The 19,950-nt window shown below is 43.5% G+C and overlaps 1 protein-coding gene across 5 annotated transcripts in view; it reads left to right on the forward strand.

Moving 5' to 3' along the window:
• THADA (THADA armadillo repeat containing) overlaps positions 1–19,950 on the forward strand; it is a 706,980-nt gene that overhangs the window by 22,819 nt on the left and 664,211 nt on the right. For 4 of the 5 annotated variants that reach the window (XM_056568134.1, XM_056568135.1, XM_056568137.1 and 1 more), the window contains exons 7-10: positions 3,976–4,024; positions 7,461–7,651; positions 8,626–8,720; positions 18,017–18,234. In XM_056568134.1, coding sequence (XP_056424109.1) covers positions 3,976–4,024; positions 7,461–7,651; positions 8,626–8,720; positions 18,017–18,234 — 553 coding nt within the window. Of the gene's footprint in view, positions 1–3,975; positions 4,025–7,460; positions 7,652–8,452; positions 8,515–8,625; positions 8,721–18,016; positions 18,235–19,950 lie in introns of those variants that run through there. The other variant, XM_056568138.1, reaches the window with a different exon arrangement.

Genomic DNA, 19,950 nt, shown 5'->3' on the forward strand with positions numbered 1-19,950 from the left:
TTCATGGGGCATCAAGTTGGCCAGTCATTGGGGGTGGGGGGGGCAGGGTCAAGAGAAATCAGACATTTGCTCCCATTCATGCAGAACAGGTATGGGGAGTTTGAAAGTGGACAAAAAGTTCAGCAAGTCCTCCGGACATCTGAGGGTAGCAGTTGTGTCTCCATAGCAAGCTATCAGAGAAAACAATAATGGCCAATGATTCGTGATCCAAACACAGTTCCTCTACTCTTTCACAATGTTGAGACACCTCGTCTTTGACCGGTTTCAGGTCCTGTCACTAGGAAGTCTTCAGATCATTTACCATCCGCATATCACTTTTTATTCAGCATATGCTCTGGCATTTCTGGGGTAGGAAGGCGCAACGTAGCTGCAGTCTAAGTATATGGATGGCGAGTGGAAGTTCGGAGTCTCAGAGCAGCCCACATGCAACCACAGGGGGGAACACTGCCCTAGAGGACCACACTGCCTGAGAGTATCACACTGCCCGAGAGGACCACAGAGTCCTGGGAGTCATCAGAAATGAGTGATCAGTGTGGGAGCAGTCAGAGGAAACCCCCTTCACACAGGTCTTTAAAAGTTTCTTTTTCGCAGGAGGGCTATCGCCCCAATATTCAGGAGGATCACTGTCCTCTTGAATGTCAGGAGTTACCTGATTATGGTAAAAGAGACCAGAGTCCAAAGGAACTGGCCGATGAGGATCAGCGTGGTATTTAAATAGCAATGGTATGGAGCTGTGAGGGGCTGAGGAGAGGGATGCTGCAGGGAAGAGATGTCTGTATGAGATATGGAGGGGTCGGATGGGCAGGCGTAGGAAAGCAAATGTACTGGGGGCACACGTGACTCGGCTGCAGAGGTGGCAGATAGTGCAGCCAGGTGAGATGCTCTGCTTGGGTCTCACTGCCTGCTGGATCGTGTAGTATCTGCTACTGGGCTGTGATTAGAAGCCCATGAGGTCTGGCACAACATTTGAGCTTGCCAGATCTTGACTAAAGCAGGTGGAGGGTGTCCCCTCTCAGGAGGAGAAAGCTGTAACCCTGGTGCGATGCTCTCTGCACGGATCAATAGGCCAGCAGGTGACGCGGCCCCTTGCAGTGGAAGGGAACTCAGGTTGTCAGGTGGACACAGAGGGTTGCCAAGGGTGGGAGACACATGGGGGTTACCTGCAAGGTGTGGAGATTTAGGATTCCTGCCTCCCATGGCTGGATACATTTTTAGAAAGCTATGGCCGGCAGGAACTCTTATGGAGTGCTGCTGCTCGCTGCCGAGCCACGCCGCCTGGACTTATGGAGTTTGTGTGACTTATAACCTTAAACAGTGTTTTACGGTGCATCTGTCACTTGAAATATTTCTAGTAAACAGGCCACACAGTGCACATTCTGATATGTGTATTTGTCATGCCATTCCTATAGAATTTAGTTTTTCATATTTCCTTTAAAAAGCGTGTTAAAAAAAAAAAACATTTTATTTTCATGAACAGCCGGAGAAGCATGGCCTGCTCTGCTTATGAGAGAGTGCATGCTTAGTGCGTTCTTTCCCAGCTCTGTGTCATGTGATCAAGACGGACCCATAATGTAATTCTATGGGACAGTCCTGCTCACAGACACAGAGCAGTGAAAGAAGCGTGCAGCTGTGAGCTTCTCTTCTAACTCGTTAGTCTGTAAGAACCTCACACACAGACCAAAATTTTAACATGTCAAAAGTATAGTGACAGGTACGCTTTAACACCTGTGTCCCATTTTTCTCTCCATAGCACTGGAAGAGCAGCTGAGCAACCTAAAACAGAAGAAATGCTTAATATGCCCCTTTGTGATCATGACATCTGCAGCTTCTGAGTATTCTGCACCATGTTAACTAGTGACCCTTTAATACGCTGCTCAAAAAAATAAAGGGAACACTAAGATAACACAACCTAGATCTGAATGAATGAACTAATTGTATGAAATACTTTCGTCTTTACATAGTTGAATGTGTTGACAACAAAATCACACAAAAATTATAAATGGAAATCAAATTTATCAACCCATGGAGGTCTGGATATGGAGTCACACTCAAAATCAAAGTGGGAAACCACATTACAGGCTGATCCAACTTTGATGTAATATCCTTAAAACAAGTCAGAATGAGGCTCAGTAGTGTGTGTGGCCTCCACGTGCCCGTATGACCTCCCTACAACGCCTGGTCATGCTCCTGATGAGGTGGTGGATGGTCTCCTGAGGGATGTCCTTCCAGACCTGGACTAAAGCATCCGCCAACTCCTGGACAGTCTGTGGTGCAACGTGGCGTTGGTGGATGGAGCTAGACATGATGTCCCAGATGTGCTCAATCGGCTTCAGGTCTGGGAAACGGGCAGGCCAGTCCATAGCATCAATGCCTTCCTCTTGCAGGAACTGCTGACACACTCCAGTCACATGAGTTCTAGCATTGTCTTGCATTAGGAGGACCCCAGGGCCATCCGCACCAGCATATGGTCTCACAAGGCATCTGAGGATCTCATCTCGGTACCTAATGGCAGTCAGGCTACCTCTGGCAAGCAAAACAAAAATAAGGAAAATCCGGCTCCCAGGACTGGATGAAAGTTCGTAACTTTAATGAATCATATTAAGATCCAACGTAGAAAAAAAGGGAATGGCTAAAAGCACAAACGAAACGCACCAACGCGTTTTGACTTGTTAACAAGTCTTACCTCTGGCAAGCACATGGAGGGCTGTGCGGCCCCCCAAAGAAATGCCACACCACACCATTACTGATCCACCGCCAAACCGGTCATGCTGGAGGATGTTGCAGGCAGCAGAACGTTCTGCACAGTGTATCCAGACTCTGTCATGTCTGTCACGTGCTCAGTGTGAACCTGCTTTCATCTGTGAAGAGCACAGGGCGCCAGTGGCGAATTTGCCAATCTTGGTGTTCTCTGGCAAATGCCAAATGTCCTGCACGGTGTTGGGCTGTAAGCACAACCCCCACCTGTGGACGTCGGGCCCTCATGGAGTCTGTTTCTGACCATTTGAGTGGACACATGCATATTTGTGGCCTACTGGAGGTCATTTTGCAGGGCTCTGGCAGTGCTCCTCCTGCTCCTCCGTGCACAAAGGTGAAGGTAGCGGTCCTGCTGCTTGGTTGTTGCCCTCCTACGGCCTCTTCCACATCTCCTGATGTACTGGCCTGTCTCCTGGTAGCGCCTCCATGCTCTGGACACTACGCTGACAGACACAGCAAACCTTCCTGTCACAGCTCGCATTGATGTGCCATCCTGGATGAGCCGCACTACCTGAGCCACTTGTATGGGTTGTAGACTCCGTCTCATGCTACCACTAGAATGCTGGCGGTGCTTTCACTCAAAAGTGACCAAAACATCAGCCAGGAAGCATAGGAACTGAGAAGTGGTCTGTGGTCACCACCTGCAGAACCACTCCTTTTATTTGGGGTGTCTTGCTAATTGCCTATAATTTCCACCTGTTGTCTGTTCCATTTGCACAACAGCATGTGAAATTGATTGTCAGCCAGTGTTCTTCCTGAGTGGACAGTAGATTTCACAGAAGTGTCATTGACTTGGAGTTACATAGTGTGGTGTAAGTGTTCCCTTTATGTTTTTTTGAGCAGTGTATAATTCTTTATATTTTCTTCTCTGGTGCGCCTCCTTGTGGCCACAGTTCATTACATATAGGTGCTCACTTAGCATTGCAGTATGTATGAACACATTTTTCTGGGACAAGGTCTAGTTCAGGGTTTCCCAACCAGGGTGCCTCCAGCTGTTGCAAAACTACAACTCCCAGCATGCCCGGACAGCCTTTGGCTGTCCGGGCATGCTGGGAGTTGTAGTTTTGCAACAGCTGAAGGCACCCTGGCTGGGAAACACTGGTCCAGTTAGTGCAGGATGAAAGGCCTGAGCTGTGAAGAAGACGCAGCACGTAAGGTCTGTTATCTGTCTTCAGATTCAAGGACTCATCTGTGAATATTTATTTCTTTTTTTTTTTATAGTCCTTCAGTTCCTGGTAAAAGTTCTGCATACATTCCAGAGTCACAACAAGTAAGTACAGAACATAATATTTTTTACATATTTTTCCATCCTATTATCATCTGTGATAATGGAACAAAGTGTAAGCGCTTGTATTCTTTATCCTACAATCGTTACTTTTAGAACATTCTCCACCTGTTGTACCAGTCGTATTGTGCTAAATGGAGGTCATAGCCCCCCCAGTCTTCACTGTTTGCCCCTTTTCAGATATCCCTGTTGCTTCATGACATGTCATTTTTGTACTGTCTATGATATCGTCAAAAACCGGATGAAGAACCTCATTAGACATGATGGACTGTATAAAAATGTTTTTGTTTTTTTTTGTTCTTTATTTAAATTTTTTATAAATTGTATCCCCCACCTAAAAATGTTATGGCAAACCACATCTATGGAGCCGCCGGAGTGTGTACTCGGCCATCTCTAATGGTTTCATACACAATGAATGGAGCTGCAGCAGCTGTTTTTGAAACCTAATGAGTTGGGGCACCATTCTGGAGATTGAAGGCGTGGGGGGGCAGTGGTCAGACCCCCACAATCTCTCCCTATCCCCTACCCACTAATCAGACCACCCTGTGATTGACCCCCACTAATAAGACCAGCCTTTTTAAATATGGCACACAGGGAACGTTTGGTCGCTTTCATGCTGCCTGAACTTTGAGTCATCATGGTGGTCCCTGCCCCGCCAGCCTTAAAGGGGTTATCCAGGAATCGAAAAAGAGATAATTTCTTTCAATGACCGCTCCCTGTCTGTCTCCAGGTTGGGTGTGGTTCTGCAGCTCAGTTCTATTGAAGTGAATGGAGCCAAGTTGTAATACCACACACAAAAGTGTAATCCACCAAAGCTTGGCGGTACAGCTCACCCGCCAGCCTGCACCGCGACACGGACGAGACCGGACCCGGATCTGTTGAGATATATGGAAGAAGTAGGCAAAGTCCAGCGCAGTCTCAGAACAATGCGTATTCATTTATTCAGCAATTAAGCAACATGGAGAACATGTGACGTGTTTCGGCTACGGTAAGTAGCCTTAGTCACACTTAAATGGAGACAGACAGGTCTGTTTTTCGATTCCGGGACAACCCCTTTAAATGATGCATCTCTCACCTGTTTAAGTATAGTGACAGATCTATCAAACAACGGCGGTGGGGAGAAGCCACCATGGAACACCTGATGACTAGTGGTTCGGGCAGCATGAAAGTGATGACAGGTTTCCCTTACATATTTAAACGGTATTCAGAGGCGCCCTCTAGTTGTGTGTGTGTAGCCTGCCAGAAGTTTATCATTTACATTACAGCTTATGCAGCGTATTGGGACCTCCAACAGCAGGATCACAGCTCAAAGAAGAGACAAGGGAGTGTTCAGACTCCCGCGATCTCGGCTGCGAAACCCCAGACATACGGTGCAGGAAGCGAACTCCATGCCGGATGACTGGTGACGCGGGGCAGAGGATCGGTACATCACGGACCCTCCCATAGACTTGCATTGAGGAGGCGTGGCAGTGATGTCGCAAGCAGGGCGTGACATGACGTCACAAGCCTCCACCCCACAACGCCAGTCATCCGGCATGGAGCGAAGATGTCTAGGGGCAGAGTATCCCTTTTAAATGTGTTTAACAATTTCTATTCAAGAATGCCTATATATATAATATGTGTGTGTGTGTGAAAAATAATAATAATAATATATATAGTACATTTGAGTAGTCGTATTAGTCCAGTGATGCAGATGCAAATCATAAACTGTTGCAGTATCTTGTAACACCTTTTTTATTGGACTAACAGCATTTTTTAGAGACAAGCTTTCGGGATTCCTCCCTTTATCAAGTCCAAAGCAAATCTCTTGAATGTCTCAGACAGTGTTTGTAGATGTCTCTGTCATCAGGGTTGGAGCAGATGCGATGGTACCTGGTAGCTTGGCTGTATATGACGCCTTTCTTTGTGTGTGATGGATGGAAACTGGATTTATGTAGATAGCTGGATCGGTCTGTAGGTTTTCTGTAAACAGACGTTTGTAGTGTGTTCCTGTTTATTGTGACAGTAGTGTCCAGGAAGTTCACACTTTCTGTAGAGAAGTCCATTTTGAGTTTGATAGATGGATTGAATGTGTTAAAGGCATCATGAAACTTTCTGAGTTTTTCTTTTCCTTCTGTCCAAATGATGAAAATATCATCAATGTAACGGTAGTATCTGTAGGGTTTGTGAAGTTGTGTGTCTAGAAATCGTTGTTCAAGGTCAGCCATGAATAGGTTGGCATATTGTGGGGCCATCCTGGTCCCCATTGCAGTGCCCATCATTTGTAGATATATGTCACTGTTGAAGCTGAAGTAGTTTGTGTGTGTGTGTGTGTGCGCGCTTTGGACTTGATAAAGGGAGGAATCCCAAAAGCTTATCTCTACAAAATGCTGTTAGTCCAATAAAAAAGGTATTACAAGATACTGCAACATTTTATGATTTGCATATCTATATATAGTACTGTATACAAAAAAAGAGGATTGCAGCAGCACACATTGGTCAAAAAATTGAGGCTCGTAGCGCACTTTTTGATCAAAACGTGTCCCCCATCCACCACGGGGAGGTGGCCTCATTTAGGATGGGACCCTAGAACAAAATCTGAGCCTATCGCTCAAATATTCACTCACCTCTGCTGGGCATATAGCCTCTGACTGGGTGACATGCTGGATCGATTTAAAACTCCACCTGTGAAAACGGGGGAGGGGTGCACAGCTAAAGAGGGTGCCATTTCCCCCTGAATTGTACATACGAGAAAAAAGAAAGATAGCCGGCACAACAGCCTAATACACGGGTGCACTCTATATATATATATATATATATATATATATATATATATATATATATATATAAAAAGCAAAATCATCGGTAGTTGCAGTATCTTGTAATACCTTTTTTATTGGACTAACAAGATTTTGTAGAGACAAGCTTTCGGGATTCCTCCCTTTATCAAGTCATAAGCATTTCTGAGCTCACAAGGAGAAAACACAGGTTCTATCTCACAAAATATGCAGGGGTTAAAACAACATTAGTGGAGAATGGACATTAAGTTGGGCCATAAATTGTATAGCAATAGGACGATAGATACAGATAAGGATGAGGAGGGGGGGGGGGGGGGGGGGGGCTGGAGAGCAGAGGTGAGAATAGTGGTTACGCTGGACAGACAATTTTACTACAGAACCATAGACTGAAGATAAGACTAGACAGGGGAGGGGGAGCAGGGGTGTGATGGTGTTAGAGCAGGGAGAGAGTAGAGAGTTTAGCAAAGGTTATAGGAAATTTTGATAATGGGATAAGAAGCTTAAATCCGGCTACTCCTAACTAATCTATATATATATATATATATATATATATATATATATATATATATATATATATAACGTGTGTGTGTGTGTATATATATATATTTATTTATAAACCTCCTTTCTGCTTTTCCTTACATTAGGAGAATCCTGGGTGATGGGCTCGCTCAGACCCAGCTCATGCACGACCTACTCACAGCTGTCAAACTGTCCATGGTGCTGGTTCAGAAAAGCCCAGAGTCCGTGCTGGAGTCTATGCAGCCTAATGTTTCGTGTCCTCTATGGAAGACTATGTGTGATCTGCTCTACTCCTTCTGTGGCATCTTACTGGATGGTAAAGGAAGTATTATAGATGCAATAAGTAATGTACGTTTGGCATTAGTCCATAGGCATCTAGTAAAGAAATCTCTCACTATTAATGCTTCATTCTCTAGCTCAGTGTTTATTAATCAGCCTGCCCTCAGCTGTTGCAAAACTACAACTCCCAGCATGCCCGGACAGCCGTTGGCTGTCCGGGCATGCTGGGAGTTGTAGTTTTGCAACACCTGGAGGCACCCTGGTTGGGAAACACTGGTCTAGATACTGTGTGTGGACATATCCAAATCGGTCCATGTCAAACCAAATCCAGGAGCTCACCCAATTACATCGGTCTCCAAGGTCGTCCTCGTTTTAAGTATAATGCAATAGAGCAGTGTTCTCCAACCTGTGTCTCTCCTGCGCTTGCAAAACTACAACTCCCAGCATGCCTGGACAGCAAGAGTCAGCCAAGAGCTGGAGAGTCACAGGTTGGGGAATCCTGGAATAGAGGGTCACGAATTATGCCCCTATTACTATGGGGGAGATTTATCAAAACCAGTGTAGCGGAAGAATGATGTAGTTGCCCATAGCAACCAATCCGATCGCTTCTTTCGTTTTTCAAAGGCCCTCTTTAAAAGTGAAAGCAGCAATCTGATTGGTTGCTATGGGCAACTGCACCACTCTTCCTCTACACAGGTTTTGATAAATCTTCTCTTATATCTTTAAGTGTCTGCTGTACGAAAAAAGGGACATTTTCAGAATGACCCTTCAAATTTTAGATGTTACTGTGTTACTATTATGGGGTGAAACCCGGACAGAGTCCTCCAATTGTGATCATACTTCTTCATCTTTCAAAATGGCATTTTCTGCGACCGCTACAACACTGAATACTGTGAATTGGTGCAGGATGGTGATGATGATGATGATGATGATGATGATGATGATGATGATGATGATGATGATGATGATGATGATGATTCTTGATGATTGTACAATTTTTATCTTCTCTAGATGATCTGTTACAAAACATTCAGAGCACTGCAGGCATGGCCATCATTCTGTATCTTAAGACGATGCTTAAAGACCGTGATATACTTACAGATTTAGTAAGTATGTTTTTTATTCCATCTTCTATGTTGTCGCAGATTTGGTAATCCTGTTCATGTTGGTCTAATGTATCGATATCCTGGTCTTAGGATATGCCATTACTGGGGTGCGAAGTCCAACCTCTGGGCCATTTTTTATTTATTTTTTTACTACTTTTTATTTTTATTTTTTTAAATCTCTTAAGGATGCAGGGTATCCGCTAGAGATGAGCGAACTTACAGTAAATTCGATTCGTCACGAACTTCTCGGCTCGGCAGTTGATGCCTTATCCTGCATAAATTAGTTCAGCTTTCCGGTGCTCTGGTGGGCTGGAAAAGGTGGATACATTCCTAGGAAAGAGTCTCCTAGGACTGTATCCACCTTTTCCAGCCCACCGGAGCATCTGAAAGCTGAACTAATTTATGCAGGAAAAGTCATCAACTGCCGAGCCGAGAAGTTTGTGACAAATCGAATTTACTGTAAGTTCGCTCATCTCTAGCATCCGCAATAGAAGGGTACATATTGGCACCAATGACGAAGTAAGAGGTAGGTGGAGTGTCCTTTAAAAATGATTTCAGGGACTTAGGCCACAAGCTTAAGGCAAGGACCTCCAAGGTAATATTTTCTGAAATATTACCTGTACCACGAGCCACAACAGAGAGGCAGCGGGAGATCAGGGAGGTAAACAAGTGGCTCAGAAGCTGGTGTAGGAAGGAAGGGTTTGGGTTCATGGAGAACTGGGCCGACTTCGCTGTCAGATACCAGCTCTACCGTAGGGACGGGCTACACCTCAATGGGGAGGGTGCAGCTGTGCTTGGGGAAAATATGGCTAGAAGTGTGAAGGAGTGTTTAAACTAGGGACTGGGGGGAGGGAACCTACAACATAGAGGGGGAAGATAGTGTAGATAGAGACAGGGGACTTATTAATGTACCTGGAGTTGGAGCGGAGGGAGGGGTTAGAATAGTTAATAGGAATAGGCTTCATAGGAAGAAAAAACATACACCTTTGAATTGCATGTTGACTAAGTTAATAATGTCTGAGGAGAATTATGACATAGTGGGTATAACAGAGACTTGGTTGAACGAATGGGGGGGGGGGGGAGTCTGTCTTTATGTAAAGTCCTGTCTGAAGGCCACACTGTGGGAGGATATATGGGAGGGAAACGATAATGTGGAGTCATTATGGGTAGAAATATATGGACATAAAAAAAAAAATTCTGCTAGGGGTTTGCTATAGGCCACCAAATATAATGGAAGATACAGAAGATCAATTACTGAGACAAAGAAACAAGGCAGCAAATCAGAATGAGGTGATAATAATTGGGGACTTTAACTATCCCGATATAAACTGGGAGACTGAGACCTGTGAATCTCATAAAGGAAACAGGTTTCTGACTATAGCTAAAGACCCTGTCCCAAATGGTGCAGGGCCCGACCAGAGGGGGCGCCCTACTAGACTTAATATTAACCAACAGACCTGACAGAGTAACGAATGTGCAGGTAAAAGGACACCTAGGAAATAGTGATCATAATATAATACATTATAACTTGTTCTTCAATAAGGGAATCTATCGAGGGGCCACAAAAACAATGAACTTTAGGAAGGCAAAGTTTGATCAACTCAGAGAAGCCCTTAACAATATAAAATGGAATAATGTCCTCAAAAACAAGAATACTGACACTAAATGGGAGACTTAAAAATATCTTAAATTCTCACTGTAAGAGGTGTATACCTTTATGGGAATAAAAGGGTCAGAAATAAAAGAACACCAATATGGATGAAAAAAATGTTAAGGGGGCAATAAATGACAAAAATAAAACATTTAAACTACTAAAACAGGACGGCAGTGAAGAAGCATTAACAAACTATAGAGAAAAATGTAAAATATGTAAAAAAAATAAATAAATAAAAAATAAAAAAAAAAGATAAAAGCCGCAAAAATAGAGACAAAAAGACTCATTGCCAAAGAGAGTAAAACTAACCCCAAAATGTTCTTTAACTATATAAATAGCAAAAAGGTTAAAAATGAAAGTGTTGGCCCTTTAAAAACGATAAAGAAGAAATTATAAACGGGAATCAGGAAAAAGTTAATATATTAAACAAATTCTTCTCCACTGTATTCATCGAGGAAAATGAAATGCCAGGTGAAATACAGCCAGATAAGGTAAACTCCCCAGTACAGGTCACCTGTCTAACCCAGGAAGAAGTACAGTGCCGCCTACAAAAAATCTAAATAGACAAATCACCAGGTCCAGATGGCATTCACCCCCGTGTTTTAAAGGAATTAAGTAATGTAATAGACAGACCCCTATTTTTAATATTCAGGGACTCTATAGTAACAGGGACTGTTCCCCAGGACTGGTGCATGGCAAATGTGGTGCCAATATTTAAAAAGGGGTCAAAAGGTGACCCCGGGAATTATAGGCCTGTTAGTTTAACCTCCGTTGTATGTAAATTGTTTGAGGGTTTTCTAAGGGATGCTATTTTGGAGTATCTTGATACAAATAAATGTATGACTCCATATCAGCATGGCTTTATGAGGGATCGGTCCTGTCAAACTAACCTGATCAGCTTTTATGAGGAGGTGAGCTCCAGACTGGACCAGGGGCAATCGCTGGATGTCGTATATCTGGATTTTTCCAAAGGATTTGATACGGTGCCACATAAAAGATTGGTGCATAAAATGAGAAGGATTGGGCTGGGAGAGAATGTGTGTAAGTGGGTAAGTAACTGGCTAAGTGATAAGAAACAGAGGGTGGTTATTAATGGCACTTATTCTGATCGGGTGACTGTTACTAGTGGGGTACCACAGGGGTCAATCTTGGGTGCTGTTCTATTTAATATATTCATTAATGACCTTGTAGAGGGGTTGAATAGTAAAGTAGCAATCTTTGCAGATGATACTAAACTCTGTAAAGCGGTAGACACTATAGAGGACAGTGCACTGTTACAAATGGATCTGGATAGGTTGGAGGTTTGGGCTGAGAAGTGGCAGATGAGGTTCAACACTGATAAATGTAAGGTAATGCACATGGGTGGAAAAATCCGGGCTGGGATTATGTATTAAATGGGAGAACACTTGGGACGACTGACATGGAAAAGGACTTGGGAGTCTTAGTTAACAGTAAATTTAGCTGTAGGGACCAGTGTCGGGCAGCTGCTGCCAAGGCAAATAAAACCATGGGGTGCATCAATAGGGGCATAGATGCCCACGGCAAGGAAATAATTCTACCGCTGTACAAATCACTAGTCAGACCACACATAGAATACTGTGTACAGTACTGGGCACCAGTGTACAAGAAAGATATAGTGGAGCTGGAGAGGGTTCAAAGACGGGCAACCAGGGTAATACGGGGAATGGGAGGACTACAGTACCCAGAAAGCTTATCAGAATTAGGGTTATTTAGTTTAGAAAAAAGAAGGCTTACGGGAGACCTAATAACTATGTATAAATATATCAGGGGACTGTACAGAGATCTCTCCCATGATCTATTTATACCCAGGACTGTATCTATAACAAGGGGGCATCCTCTACATCTAGAGGAAAGAAGGTTTCTACACCAGCACAGACGGGGGTTCTTTACTGTAAGAGCAGTGAGACTGTGGAATTCTCTCCCGGAGGAGGTGGTCATGGTTAACTCGGTAAAAGAATTTAAAAGGGGTCTGGATGCATTTTTGGAGAATAATAACATCGCTGGTTATGGATACTAGATTTATAGGAACAGAAGGTTGATCGGGAAGGAGTTTTTACCTAGAGTATGAGGGTTTTTTGCCTTCCTCTGGATCAACTCAGTAGAGACTCATTAGGGTTATAGGTTGAACTTGATGGACTCTGGTCTTTTTTCAACCTTATGAACTATGTTACTAAGTCTCCAACACACATGAAAGTAAATTAATTTTTAGGGAACCTTTTAAAACTTCAGTTTTATTAAATATCTTGTATCTACCATACTGGATCGAACTTATTGTGCACACTAAAATTCATTCGCCATGCCCCATGTTCTCCTGTATGGGGCCCCAGCAGTCAGCAGGAAGGGGGCGTGTCCATCCCCGCATGACGTGGTGGCTGACACCCCCCTCCATGTATCTCTATGGGATACATGGGGTGGTGTGTTCCTGCTGACTGCTGGGGTCCCATACAGGAGAACGTGTGGGGTCCCAGTGTTAAGACCCCTGCGATCTATCACTTATTCCCTATCTTTCAGATGAGGATAAGTTATTTTATAAATGTTATAAGTAATATTCCAGTATTCCTTTAATTGCACAGACCCAATAATCATAGATTGGGGTATCTTGGATAAGGTGCTTCATTTTTTTTTCTTGCACAGTCCCAGCATTCACAGTATAAAATAACTTGGATAAAGTGCTCTAGTGCCATTTCAGTGTATTTAAAAGATGGCTTGATGAAATCTTTCAGGTGTCCTATGAACTTTCACTTAGAGATAGTAGTACTACTGAGGTGCAAACTTGTGTTCTTATCTGTTTAGCATGTCCATAAAGCCGCATCTTAACCCTCAGATCACCCATCACATATTGTCAGTCTTTTTTAAAAACTTTTGCATAACTAGAACACTGAAGAGAGAATCTGAGATCCTTCTAGTCAAACATATGTAGGTTTAACGCGTTTCATCCACAATAAATGTTCAGGGACCTTGTTAGCAGCATTGGTATAACATTAATGTGCATGCATGCAGCTCAACTCTGATGGTGGCCATCTTCAGAGACTCACGCATCTATATCAATGTTATACCAATGCTGCTAACATGGTCCCTGAAGACTTCTTATGAATGAAACACGTTGGACCTATGGAAGATACATTTGGATATGTCCAATCAGAAGGATCTTTTTTTTTTTTTTTTTCTCTTTTTGGATTTATAGTCCTGCTAGTGTTACAAAAACACACTGACAATATGTGATGGACACCTGAGAACACTATTTAATTGAGCCGCGCTTATATATACTGCAATAGCACTGAAGAGCACTTTATCTTAATTATTCTACTGTGGGACAAAAAAGTATTCAGTCAGCCACCAATTGTACATGTTCTCCCACTTAAAAAGATGAGAAGCCTGTAATTTTCATCATAGGTATACCTCAACTATGAGAGACAGAATGAGAAAAAAATCCATAAAATCACATTGTCTGATTTTTAAAGAATTTATTTGCAAATTATGGTGGAAAATAAGTATTTGGTCACCTACAAACAAGCAAGATTTCTGGCTCTCACAGACCTGTAACTTCTTCAAGAGTCTCCTCTGTCCTCCACTCCTACCCTGTATTAATGGCTCCTGTTTGAACTTGTTATCAGTATAAAAGACACCTGTCCACAACCTCAAACAGTCACACTTCAAACTCCACTATGGCCAAGACCAAAGAGCTGTCGAAGGACACCAGAAACAAAATTGTAGACCTGCGCCAGGCTGGGAAGACTGAATCTGCAATAGGCAAGTAGCTTGGTGTGAAGAAATCAACTGTGGAGCAATTATTAGAAAATGGAAGACATACAAGACCACTTATAATCTCCCTCTATATGGGGCACCACGCAAGATCTCACCCCGTGGTATCAAAATGATCTCAAGAACTGTGAGCAAAAATCCCAGAGCCACATGGGGGGACCTAGTGAATGACCTGCAGAGAGCTGGGACCAAAGTAACAAAGGCTACCATCACTTCTCTGCCTTTTGGCTAAGATCAAGTGTAGTACCTTTCCTGTTAGTTGGCGGTGTGGAAGACCACCAAGGCAGGATGGGGAACCACACAGTAGGACAGGTGTACCAGGGATGGCTGTATAGCACAGCAGTCATCCCCGATGAGACCTGTTCCCTGCTGGATCTGGCCTTAAGGTCCGGGTAGAGTGAAGGCCGAGGTGCACAAGTGCCCTGGGAGTGGTGACCCCAGGGTGCCGGAATTCACTTGGGATTGGCAACCCAAAAGCACATAGCACGAACTTTTTCTCTCACTCTTCTGGGTACTCGCCCTTAGAATCCCGGCCTTCCGGCTAGGATCGGGGAATTTTTATAGATCCGGTCGGATGTCCGGGCGGTATTACACACTGCGCACATCCACTTATTTATTTATTTTTTGTCACTGTGTCCACTTTTTGTGTTCGTTTGTTCACTAGGATTTGGTAGGGTGCGGTAGCCCTTCTGTGTGTCCCTCCTGCCGGTCTAGGGGAGTTGTGTGTGGCCATTAGGTTCCTCACCTCCCTGCTATACCCCGTAATGTACAAACAAGGAGAGCGCTCCTAGTGTGATACCGTAATGCAAAGAGAATATGAACAAACAAGAAAACTTGCTCACCAAGTATAGTTGTACTGCGACCAAGTACAACTATGGTGAAGGCGTGAAGTGACCTTGCAACGGGCGAAGAACGGCAGCTGCTCCTGGACACACAGGCAAAGTAATTAAACGGATCCCTCCAAGGAACAACCCAGGATAGAGGCAGCGCACAAGACTTCAAAGGTAAAATGGTTTATTTACCCGGCATGCAACGCATTTCGCTGGATAACCAGCTTCATCAGGCATGCCTGATGAAGCTGGTTATCCAGCGAAACGCGTTGCATGCCGGGTAAATAAACCATTTTACCTTTGAAGTCTTGTGCGCTGCCTCTATCCTGGGTTGTTCCTTGGAGGGATCCGCTTAATTACTTTGCTATACCCCGTGGCATCCTGTTTCGGCAGGATGCCAAACCGGTTTTACTGGTTCCTTGGTGACAACCTGGTTAACGCCTAGTTGTTTGCCGGGAACACTTTCGGTCCCAGAGTAGCTTCGGCGAAAGGGGACATCGTACCTGGAACCTCGCAGGTGCCTTTTGGCCCGGAGGCGAAGGGTTTGGTTTGTTGGGGGGCCTCTCTCCTTTCGGAGAAGGGCTTGCGATAGACCGCATCCTCGTGCACGTTTTTTTGTGTGAACACTTGCACTTTTTACTTGCACTTGGGTGATTTGAGAGCACGTACCTCGGCTTTAAAAAAAAAAAGAAAAAAAACCCGAAACAGTTGTCTGCAGATGGGTAGAAACTTCCCTTTTGGGGAGGAAGTCTGGCTTGGCATTAATCCCTATCAGTTTTTTATATTCTGTAACTGGAGCTAACCTGATACCAGGGAACATCGCCTTAAAAGGTGATGTAATGAGCTGCTTTGCATATTCCCCTTCCCAAAATGCCCGCGGAGTGCTTAGTGGCCCTTGAAAGCTCCGTCACACCAGGAGTGGTGAACTCGCCCTAAGTTAAATACTCATCCCCTTTAGTTTATATATATATATATATATAATATAAAAAAAATGTGTAAATTTAAATTATAAATTAGTAGGAACCACCCCAGCCTAACGTAAGAGGGGAAAGGGGATGACGGGACCTAAGAGCCTGTAATGATCCTATTGGACCCTAATGCAAGACCCTAAGCCTAGACGGCATTGAAGCCCTAAAAAGGGCGGTACTGTAAACAGTAACCTCCTACACAATGACCTAAATACCCTACACTAGAGTGGCACTAGAGAATCCGGTCCACTAAGACCGTCCCTAACTACCTCACCTACTACCCGACGAGGAGGGGGGGGGGGGGGCAGGATGGTTACAAGAAAAAATATAGATATAATTATAAAATTGGGGCAAAGGATAACTGTTCTTTCGAGTCCGCCTGGGTACATAGATTGGAGTTTAAAAATCCAGCGGGTTTCCTTTTGTTATAAAGTTCTATCGAGGTCCCCTCCCCGTGAGGGTTTTACTTGTTCCACTCCTATAAAGGAGAGGACCCCGATATCCCCTGATGTTGCGTGTTAACATGAATTGAGATGGAAGTGTCACGCTTATGTTTAATATCTCCCAGGTGCTCAAGAATTCTTCGTCTAAGTTCGCGAAGAGTTTTGCCCACATAATTAATGCCACATATACAGGTGGCGACATAAATGATGGCCCTAGAGCTACAATTAATAAAGGTGTTAATCCGAAAAATTTGTCCCGTTCGTCTGTCCTCAAAAAACCTTGTCATCCTTACATTAGCACACGCTTTACAGTGTCCACAACGGTAACAGCCTACAAAAGGCCATTTACCTAATCTGACACCGGTCATCTATATTGTTTTTTGTGGTAGAATACCTGTGCCCTCCAGATTACCTCTGATGAAGTTCTGATAGAACAGAAACTCGTTGGGTGTGTGTGTGTGTGTATATATATATATATATATATATATATATATATATATATATATATATATATATATATATAAAAATGGGGTTGATATTGGTTTTATCTTGGTGTACAGAGATAAGGATCTATATGTGAGTTAGGGGAGCTGCATCTTGTTTCCCCCCCCCTTCCTTTGTATTTATGTTTTGGGTTGGTATCACATTTAATACACTACCCTTTATTATTTTGGTGTATTTTAATATCATCTAATTAAAAGTTACATTTTATGGCACCTACTTAGTTTTTTGCACAGCATGACAATGATCCCAAACACACCGCCTGGGCAATGAAGGAGTGGCTTCGTAAGAAGCATTGCCCAGCAACAGCCCCAAAACATCAATGCTCTAGAGGAGATCTGCATTGAGGAATGGGCCAAAATACCAGCAAAAGTGTATGAAAATCTTGTGAAGACTTACAGAAAACGTTTGACCTCTGTCATTGCCAACAAAGGGTATACAACAAAGTATTGAGATGAACTTTTATTGACCAAATACTTTTTTCCACCATAATTTGCTAATAAATTCTTTGAAATTCAGACAATGTGATTTTATGTATTTTTTTTTTCTCATCATGTCTCTCATAGTTGACTGTCTGGGCATGCTGAAAGTTTTTGTTTTGCAAGAGCAGAAGGCACCTTGGTTGGGAAACACTGTCTTAAGTATATCATGTCATTGTTTAAGGGAAGCATATTATATAGCGGGAGATACTGAACAGATCAATTATCTATTATTATTTTGGAAAAACATTTAATTCACAGGATATGCTATGAATGCGTTGGTAGTAAGGGCCACACCCATAGGACCTCCACGCTCATGATAATAAATAGGCAGTAGTATTCTGTAGTGGTCCTATGCCCATTTTGGAGTTCACACCAGGCACAGTGCCATCCTTACCCATGCATTGTGTTGGGTTTTAAAGCTCAGCCCCATTCAGGTAAACCAGGGGGTCAAAATGATCAGTCCCCCTCTGAACACATGTTGATGGCCTATCCTAGACATAGGCCATAAATGTTTAGAAATACAGCAGCCCTTTTTTTTTTTTTTTTAGTATCGTTATGTTTTTGCTCTCTGTTTTATTGTTTTTTTAGGATATATGAGGTTTGTACTGTGTTCACATGATGTTCTTACTTTACAGGTGAATAACCTCATGTTGCAGTCTTGGGATTCTGCGGATGTGCCAGACTGGTTTATGGCCGGCTGTGGCTCCTTGTGTAAGGATCTTCCAGATACAGCACTCCTGTTCTTATGCCAAGGTGCCTTGGCTATGCTGGAATGGAAAGATGGGAATCTGGGCCATGGAGGGGAGAAGCTTCTTGTTAACCTCCTCACAGTCCTGCTGTCTCTCAGTGCACGGTAAGGAATTCTCTCTAGTACTGTCTGTGATGTAAGTGTTAATTAGAGGGACTCGGCTCATACTAACGTCATGGCTTCCATTTATATTGGAGCCATGATCTGTGCAATGGATTTGTTTTTTTGTATAGACCCCATTGACTTTAAAGTGGTACTCCACTGGAAAACATTTTTTATTTTGTAAATCAACTGGTGCCAGAAAGTTAAACAGATTTGTAAATTACTTCTATTTATAGAAACATAGAATGTGTCGGCAGAAAAGAACCATTTGGCCCATCTAGTCTTCCCAAAAATCTGAATACTATCAATAGTCCCTGGCCCTATCTTATATGAAGGATAGCCTTATGCTTATCCCATACATGTTTAAACTCCTTCACTGTATTTGCAGCGACCACTTCTGCAGGAAGGCTATTCCATGCATCCACTACTCTCTCAGTAAAATAATACTTCCTGATATTACTGCAGAAACTTTTCCCCTCTAATATAAAACTATGTCCTCTTGTGGTAGTTTTTCTTCTTTTAAATATGCTCTCTTTCACTTTAGAAGCGGTGGTCAGCTTTGACTGCCGCTTCTAAAGGGTTAATACCGCACATCGCCGCGATCGGCGATGTGTGGTATTAGCCGCGGGTCCCGGCCGTTGATGAGCGCCGGGACCGACGCGGTATGATGCGGGATCGCGGCTCGACCCCGCTTCATATCGCAGGAGCCGGCGCAGGACGTAAATATATGTCCTGCGTCGTTAAGGGGTTAAAGTGTAGCTATCATTAACTAAACTTTCCCTAATTCCCCTCCCCATCTGTCCCTGACACTAACAACCTCTGTCCCTGTATTTATTTTTATCTAAAACCCCATTAACATACCTTTTATATAGCCTCTTCGGTAGCTCAATGTTGAGCTCTCTGCGGAGGGCAGGAAGTGGGCGTGGCCCGGCAGGCGCTTGGCGTCATCTGAAGCCTGGCTGGCCGGCTCCCGCCCGTCTTCCTGCACTGAGGAGAGGGAGAAATTTAAATTACAGGTGCCGCGCGCACACAAGCTAAACTGAGAAGCGGGAGATGCAGGGGCCGCTGATATTTAAATTACGCGTGCGCGCACGAGCATTGTGCTCGCGCTCTGCCTGTTTCATATACAGGCAGAGAGCAAGCTGAGGACGAGCATTTTGGACCACGCTGGACCACGCTGCCCGGCCAGCAGTGGTCTGAATGTGCTCAACGTGAGGGGGAGAAAAGTATTCCTGAGCCATATAGGGTGACACCTAGTGGCCAGGTTTTCTAATGTAAAAAAAACTGAAAATTATTTTTTTCTTAATTAATATATATATTAGAAAGATATTTATTTTGACATAATCTTTTTAATTAAAAAAATAAAGTTTAATGAGAGTACCCATTTAAGTCTACTGAAATAATTACTCCTAAATCCCTTTCCTCAGTTACTGAGTTCAGGGCTGTGTCAAATAATCTATATTCTGCCTGAGGGTTTTTACTCCCCAGGTGCATTATCTTGCACTTATCCACATTAAATTTCAGTTGCCAGAGTTCTGACCATTCTTCTAGTTTACCCAAATCCTTTTCCGTTTGGCATATCCCTCCAGGAACATCAACCCTGTTACATATCTTTGTGTCATCAGCAAAAAGACCAATACCTTACCATCGAGACTTTTTGCAATATCACTAATGAAGATATTAAACAAAATTGGTCCCAGTACAGATCCCTGAGGTCCC

This window comes from Hyla sarda, chromosome 3 (assembly GCF_029499605.1).
Source record: "Hyla sarda isolate aHylSar1 chromosome 3, aHylSar1.hap1, whole genome shotgun sequence".
Classification (NCBI taxonomy): domain Eukaryota; kingdom Metazoa; phylum Chordata; class Amphibia; order Anura; family Hylidae; genus Hyla; species Hyla sarda.